The sequence below is a fragment of the Thamnophis elegans genome, chromosome 10 (assembly GCF_009769535.1).
Source record: "Thamnophis elegans isolate rThaEle1 chromosome 10, rThaEle1.pri, whole genome shotgun sequence".
Classification (NCBI taxonomy): Eukaryota; Metazoa; Chordata; class Lepidosauria; order Squamata; family Colubridae; genus Thamnophis; species Thamnophis elegans.
This window is the reverse complement of record NC_045550.1, coordinates 23,257,519-23,265,918: the sequence shown is the minus strand read 5'-3', so window position 1 is coordinate 23,265,918 and position 8,400 is coordinate 23,257,519. Positions and strand designations below refer to the sequence as shown.

Here is an 8,400-nt window from a genome sequence, read left to right as displayed (position 1 = left end):
TATGGCTTCTAAAATTTTATTTACATATATGGAAGTGCAAGTTTTCAGATTAAAACTGCACACAAACGGTATTTACACACACATACATATACATACATTTATATTAATATTAAGACTGAAACTTATGGAGAATATATTTTATGTTCATGTCATAAAATAATGCATATAGTTAGTCCCAAGTTATATAAATTAGGGGTCCCCAACCTCTGGGCCGCAGCCCGTTTAAAACTGGGCTGTGGGATAAATGGGCAAGCCCATGTGTGAGAAGCACCACTTGCGAGAGCAGACAGCACTTGCGCTCACGAAGCTCCACTTGACTGGAGCTTCCAGAGCGAGACCAAGCACCCTCTGCTCATACAAGTGGAGCTTCGTAGGCAAACACAAGCAGTTGTGGCACCAGGCCGCCAAGCTGGAAAGATTGGAGACCAGCGATATAAACAGAGGAATACATGAATTCTGATATAAAAGTTTGACCAAATTATTGCATCAATTTATTAGCATGCAATATCTATGAATACCTGAATGTTGGGTATGAACAACCAGCAATCTTAAACATTTAAACAATATGGACTTGCTATGACTGATTTCATAACCCTTTTATTATAAATATAAAGCTACAGACTATTGAAATTTACTTGAAGGCAAACAGAATAAATTCCAACTTACTTTCCAATTTGTATGTCTGTATTTTTTGTGTCATCCAACAAATTACTGTTTCTTTCAATTTCAAAAGCTAACATTCGATATGCTAATAATACAAGTCAAAAGTCACATCTATATGTAACTGATACTATTATAAGATCACCAGAGAAACATTTTCAATATTGAAAACAAATACCAATGATGGTTTTTAAATTCTGCTTCACAGTAGGAATGAAAGAACCATATTTGTTGTAAAAAGGACAAAATAATCCTACCTTGGTTTTTTTAAAATTTACCCATCAAATTTAGAACGACTTAAAAACCAGATATTATCATCAAGTAGAAAGAAGCAACTTTCTCAATATTAAATGGGTCTTTTAAAAATATAGTTTACTATAGTTGCTCAATTAAGTAATTGGGGGAGTTAAGTGCACTTTTACAAGAATGCCTCTTCTTAGACAATAGTGTAGTCTTCCAACTCATTTTCTTGGTCATTTGATCATCCAGTCTCTATTTTTTTATGTATCTGGGACCCAAAAGTCATGGATCTGACCCTATAATAAAAGATTGTCAAAGGAATTAGATGGAAAGATATAAACATTTGAAATAGATTTGATAGAAAAACTAACTAGTAGAAAATTATTGACATATCAACACAGCTTTAAAATCAATTTAATTGGTATAAATCCAATACTGCATATCCCTTTACTCCATTCCCAGGTTATTATACTGCTTCTACTTCTTAAGAGGCAAAACAATTTCTTTCCAGAAAGTTTTATTTCTATGCCATTATTGATAATATGTAATATTTTGTATGAAAATATATTATACCGTACCTGAATAAGCTGAGAACTGTGTATCATTTGCTGCCATTTGCTGTATGTTCTAGCAACTAAGTCTTTTACCTAGAGACAGAAAGTTAGGAACTGGTTGGAAGATGAAGTGATGACTATTGCTGCTGGTCTACATTACTTTGGAGTGTTAGGAATATAACAGGACTTACTTTGGAAGAAATAAGGACAGAATTTTATTACAAATTTAAAGACAGAGCATTCTACACAAGTAGGACGCAGGGCAAGTCTCGTGCCCAGGACTTTGAGCAAAGTAGCATTTGCAAGTTAACAGAATATGTTGGTGTTATGAAGGTAGACCTTGACCTGCAACCACTCAGGTTGCAGATGGTGCTGAATGAATGGTGGCTACAACCAGTCCTCAGTGTTCTGGCTATCCCAGCACCCCTGCAATCACATAATTGTGACCTGGGTGCTTGGCAACACATCATATTTATGACCTGTTACAATGCCTCATGATCATATGATTGCCATTTGCATCCTTCCTGCTGACCTCCCTAGAAGGTTAATTAGAAAGTTGGCAGAGAAGATTGTAAGTTGCTGGGGTAAGTCTTTCCCCCACCATGCATCTTTCTCCAGCCCCTCTTTGTTCATGCTGGACCAGCCATTCATGCACCCTTTCTGCTCATCTCTTTCTCACCATCCCTGGCTTGTACCTCTCATGCACCCATTCATACACCCTTCCCCAACCCTCTCTTGCATTCCTGCATCCCTTCCCACAGCCCTGTGTTGTGCCTCTCGTACATTCCCCCAAACCCTTGTGTACCTCCCCTGCATCCTGGTACTCTTCCATCCAATAGCAGCAATTTATCTGGCTTGGGACTTGCAACCTCCTGCTGGTTCTCTCATTGACTTTGATCATAGGAAGCCAGTAGGAAGTTGCCTTACCTAATAACAATGGGATTTGGTTATCAATGGCAACCAGAACTGAAGGAATTGCCATCACTAAGCAATGTAGTCATACTTTATTACTTAAAGTTGTAACTTATTGTGAAACTCTGGTTCCAATATCTGTCATTAAGTTGAGGACTTCCTATACCTTGTGAAATTAAGAGTTGCTTCTAATATTCTGGATACATTTCTGTTAAATACCCTTTCCATCAATATTATAGACCAGCAATGGCTAACCATGTGCTGACCTGTGTGCCGGAAATTGCACACAAAACCATCCCGCTTGGACTGCGCAGCCTCCCTGGCCTTTGTATGCACAGGAGCACCGAATTCTGAAAGAGCAGCATTCTGTCATGCATGCGTGCGCTGGCACTCGAACTTCCAGTTTCCGGCACGAGCCCAATGAACAGCTGGCCGTCACGCATGTGCATGACAGAAACCTGGAAGTTCAGGTGCCAGCATTCACACCAGAACACAGTTCTTCCGGGTTTCGGTGCTCCCACATGCACAAAGGCCAGCTGACTGGCGAGCGTGTGTGCACAGGAATGCGGAAGAGGAGCCAGCGAGGCCGCGCATCTCGCGTGGGATGGCTCTCCATGCTGCTTCTGGCACGTGTGCCATAGGTTATAGACCATAAATGGAACCAGTAACACAATGTTCTAATACAAAGGTATGTTTTTCCCCCTCTCATTTGGATGAGATAGAAGGAAACTATTTGCAAACTTGTCTTCTCAGAATTCTCAGAAAGAACTGAAGAACAGAACAGAAAGAAGATTCTCAATAGGAACTGGTACAAAGGCTTCAGAGCCCACAGTTAAGAACGATCAAAGAATGTGTTTGCGCTGATCAAGGTAAATTGTTATAATGGTAAAGAGGAATTTTAAAAGACAAGAGGATATAGTGCATATCTTCCAGGATGAGAAAAGAAATGGCAAACTCACCTTAGTTCTGTAAAACAGTCTGACGTCTTCCCTAATATCACACTTTACATGTTTTTCTAGGGTGCTACAGAGCTTCAACAGCCATTTCTAAAAGGACATTAAAGATTAAGTTAGGTTATTTCAACCAATTGTTGTTATGGTTTGTAAGTGTAAATTATATTAACATTTTGTCCAAAATTTGTAAAGCTGCAGTATACGTCACATTTTTAGTGCTTTGTAATGTAATCATGTCACAGATGAGTACAAATTACTTAGGAATTTCTATTGTCTTTCCACTTCTAAAAATGGCTTAGAAGTTGGCTGGGTAAACAACTGTCTATCCCAATACAGGTAACCCGCAATGTACAACCACAATGAGCCCAAACTTTCTGTTGCTAAGAAATTATGGTCTTCCTTGCCAGTTGTTAAGTGAATCACCTCAACTGTTCAATTAGTAACTTAACTGGTTGTTAAGTGAACCTGGCTTCCCCATTGACTCTACTTGTCAGGTCACAAAGTGATCACATGACTCCAGGACACTGTAACCATACATGCCAGTTTCCAGGCATCTGAGTTTTGATCATGTGACCACAGGGATGCTGCAATGATTGTGTGAAAAACAGTTGCAAGTCACTTTTTTCAGTGCTGTTGTAACTTTGAATGGTCACTGTTGTGGCCCGGCAGGAGCCGTTGGCCAGCAGGTGGTGGCAGAGCATTAGATCAGAGGGAGTGTTCAGGGAAACACTTGGGAGTTGTTGCAGGATGCACCCCGTTGAAGGGTTACTCGACGGAAGGAACAACTGAGTACTTACAGGAATGATTGCGAGCAGCTGTTGCTCATTGGGATCCTCTCCTGAGTATAAAGAGACTGCTGGTGCCACCATCAACATTCCGTTCCTGTTCTAGTGAGTGTTCTTGTTCACATTTACACATCGAGAGTAGCTAACTTGGATAAGTGGCTTGCAGTTTTTTGTGAGTTATAGGACTTTTGCCAGAGCTATTATCTTTGTTTATTTGGGCTTGCAGCCAACAAGAGCTTGGACTGATTAAAAGAAACCTTTTGAGTTACGTGGCTTTTGGCTTTCATTCCTGGACGGAGAAGGGGGGTCAGAACAGGTCACTAAACAAATGGTTGTAAGTTGAGGACTAACTTGCACGTATCAGACTGGACATTGTGGTTGAGTTCTCTTATATTACTCATAAAGTATAGGATGTACTATTTTTGGAACTGTGTTCCTATCTGCCCACATAAGGAAACGAGTCAAGAATTTCTGCAGGCTTCTTCTGTTTGAGCTAGTATATTTTGGTGTTAGTTTATGATATGACTTTTCCATCACGGTGGAAGCAAAAATGAATTAAAATAATATTGATAAATATTAACAGTAAATAACTTCCTGACAAATTGACCATGGCTTACCTGAAGGGTCATTCTCTGTGTGCAGGAGAGTCCAAGCATGGGTTAAATTAGTCTGGTTGCCCAAGGACTGAGTTCAAATTCTTTGGCCATGCCTCCTGCTCCTCCTTAAGGCTAGTTTTTTAACGATTCCTGGAACCGGAAGGTACGATGAGAGGGCAGGAAGATCGTCTGGTGTCCCCGAACCCTGGGCCCGCATGATATTTGGGCAGGATTGGATTTACCAGTTGGAGCCCTCTCACAGCAGCCAATAGGGAGGAAAGTGTTCTCGCTGGAAACAGCACCCAAGCACATCTAGGAAGGTGCAGCCGTGTGGTCTCCAAGCCTCGGCTAATTTCACTTTCGCTGCTATTGGAGGCAGAGACTGCACAGTAATGTCTGATGGAGAGGTGGAGGATCCAAGGAATGACCATGTGGTGGCCAAAACAATGCAGCCGCCCAGAAACAAAATTTAAGGCTTGGGTGGTAGCGGCCCTGCCGGCAACCCGGACAACAGCCACACACCACTCGGCAGCGATCTTCCAGGAGACAAGCAGCGCAGACAGGTGTCTCCAACAAAAGAGTGCAAAAGTGAAGGCTTATGATTGGCTGCCGCGCACAGAGGGGGGTGAATTCAAAATGGCAGCTGCAGCCGCACCAGCCGCAAAGAGGAAAAAAGCCTCCAGAGTCAGCTGGTTTAAATTTTGAGCAGGGGAAGCTGTCCGCAGCGCCAAACACCTGCAGCAATCCTCAGCTAGTCAAGCCTCCCTGCTTAAGGCACAGAAGCAATCACCGCCCGCCCGCCCCCCTCCCAAGAGCTTGCTCCTCACTCTCTCACCTCCGTAGCTCGATCCGATGCAGTCAAAGAAAGGGGGAAAATACACACAAAATAACAAGTTAAAACAATAAACTTATGCTCAATTTGGAGAGTCCAAGCTGAATTAAATCAAAACAGCTGAAGCTCACTTAAATTAGTCCTGAATGGGCCAGACTGAGTTAAAAAACTGGCCTTAAGGAGGAACAGGAGGCGTGGCCAAAGAATTTGAACTCAGTCCTTGGCCAACCAGACTAATTTAACCCATGCTTGGACTCTCCAAGCAGCACACAGGAGATCATTTAAACTTTTCAAGCCACAGGAAATATTTCTCCCAAAGCTTCTATCTAAAACCTGAAATCAGACAGGCTTGGAGAAAAGCAAGTAACAAAACATTTGAAAGGGACACAACCCGATATATGGGAGCATCTAAGAGGCACTTCATTATGGATTATTAAAGCAGCCATATCATTTCCAAAGCTACCATAGCTGCCTTAGAAATTGTGGACTCCTTTTGTGTTCTCTGAACATGGTTGTTTGTTTGTACACATTTCATTAGGCAACTAGGTAACATAATCAGTGCTAGTGAGTAAGGAGTACAGAATAGAAGATCAGTGACTGCAGTCTGATCACTATTATATTTTTATGAAAGTATGAAGAAGTATCAACAAGCGATTTAATTCAAGTCCTAAAATGGGTTGCAATTATGACCATATTTTAAGTACTCCATATACAATTAGCTGGAGATCCATAACTGGATCTTCACCAATTGTCATAAAGCAGCTTTTATACAAGTCATTTTTTTCTTAATAAAGTATTATCTACGGAAACTTCAGCATTAAAGATTATAGCTGCATGTATGAAATAGGAATCTGTTATTTATATGAATAATAGAACTGTAGTCAAAATTCATTGATTTCCAACCCCTCAGTACATGTATGATCATGAAAAAAACTTGTACATGTTAATGAAAAAATTTGAGCAAATTACTTACTCTTTGATTGGAACTTGTATGCTCAAAATTGCTAGCTTCCCTAACCAAGTGGAGGAGGACATAAGTCAGATAATAGGCCTAGAAAAAAAAAGCAGGCAACATTTAGTAAAAATGGTTACTTAAAAGGCTACCAAGTTTCTGGGACTAAGAAACCCAACAGGCTTTTTTAGGTAGTTCAGCTTTTGAAGTGCTGAATTCATAAGGCTTACACACTTCAGATATTTCTCTCTTATTGCACATTAAACATCCATTAGACTTGAAAGGTATCCATGACAATTGTATGGGAAAACATAATTATATGTCAAACTCTCAACCATCTGCAAATAGTGTAAGAAAATTTATGTTCTTAAAAATACAGGTCATCCTTGACTGACTACGAATCTTTTAGTGATTGTTACAACGGCACTGAAAAAAGTGTCTTTATGACCAGTTGTAACCATTGCAGCATCTCCGTGATCATGTGATCAAAATTTAGGTACTTGTCCACTGGCATGTATTTATGACCTTTGCAGTGTCCTATGGCCATTTGATCATTTCTAACTTTCCCAGCTGGCTTCCCACAAGCAAAGTCAATGGCCAGACTCACTTAACAACCGCATGGTTTACTTAACAACTGTCTCACTTAGCAACAGGAATTTTGGATTCAATAGTGGTCATATGTCAAGGATTACCTGTATGTTTATATTTTAAAAAAGAAGAATTTTGTTTTTTTAAAAAGCCTTCACGCATTGTGGGTTCCCACCCTATTGCCAGCCACTCTGCTGCTTGCATATTGGGATTGCATGTCAGACTCTTTGGCAGTTGCCAAAGTTCTCAAATGGAGAATAATCTTTTTCCCAAACCTGAATCACACAGAGTTTTCTTAACAGGTTTTATTGAAGTGAAAGAAAAAGGGTTACAAGAATCAGAACTAAACAATATATCTCCCACCCCTCCTCTCTCCACACACACGAAGCAATCTTTTCCGGTAAATAAAAGAGGAACTAAGAAACTTTTTGATTAACCATGATCAGAGAACTTCACTTTTAATATCAACACTTAGCTTTTAATATCAACACTTATACATTACTCCTTTTCAGTGAAGGAATTTTCTCAAATTGAGTCCATTAACATTACCCATATTCACTCTGCTGCACATAGAATAGCAACTTGGTTATGTGACCTCATGAAACGTGAGCATCTCTAACATCCCCAAGAGCCACAAATATAGTTTAGACAGCATACCTTGTCTAACCCTACTTAAAAAAAAAAAAAACATATTACCTGGTGCTCAGATTCAGAAAGAAAAGGCTCTGTAACACCATCATGATGACCTGAAGTTTCTGACAGCCTCTTTAACAGACCTGAAGGTTTCATCTTCACAAGCTCCTTACAAAGTAGTGACATCTATTGGGAGATTAGAGTGCAATACGGTTCACATTATGGAATTTTTTCAACCTTGAGAAGAATTATCTTAAATCATTTTAGGAACTAAAACACTGCAGTAGCAGCAGGAGTAGGAGGCAGTTTTCTCAAAATCTTTATGCATGCAGCTTCTGAAACCCTGATGCCAGGAATAAAATAGAAGGGACTATCACAGCAAGAAAAATCAAGCTCTTTAAAAAAAAAGCGGCTCTGAACTGATATAAAGTAGATGAAGATTATACTTCCCTTTATCTAAATTTTGAAAACATCCAGATGATACATTAGAATTTAAACACCAACCTTGAACAAACTATGTTTACACGTTTAAATAAAAAAAGAATCAAAAAATATAGTGCTGTGGCCATATTTAGTCAAGGAAGAAATTTGGATGCAGCTGACAATGTCTCTTCCACTTGATAACTAATCTCTCCCTTAGCACAGCTGTCCTTGACATTTTCCTCTGTTTCTTTCTCTTTAGCTTACTTTCTGTT

The 8,400-nt window shown here is 39.9% G+C and overlaps 1 protein-coding gene across 1 annotated transcript in view; it reads right to left on the bottom strand.

The window, feature by feature from the left end:
- Positions 1–706: 706 nt before the first annotated feature.
- Positions 707–8,400, bottom strand: part of SLF2 (SMC5-SMC6 complex localization factor 2) — a 33,183-nt gene continuing 25,489 nt past the window's right edge. The window contains exons 16-20 of the mRNA XM_032225203.1: positions 7,769–7,891; positions 6,506–6,583; positions 3,326–3,412; positions 1,479–1,547; positions 707–1,196 (exon numbers count right to left, since the gene is read on the bottom strand). Coding sequence (XP_032081094.1) covers positions 1,161–1,196; positions 1,479–1,547; positions 3,326–3,412; positions 6,506–6,583; positions 7,769–7,891 — 393 coding nt within the window. The 3' untranslated portion in view covers positions 707–1,160. The remainder of the gene's footprint in view (positions 1,197–1,478; positions 1,548–3,325; positions 3,413–6,505; positions 6,584–7,768; positions 7,892–8,400) is intronic.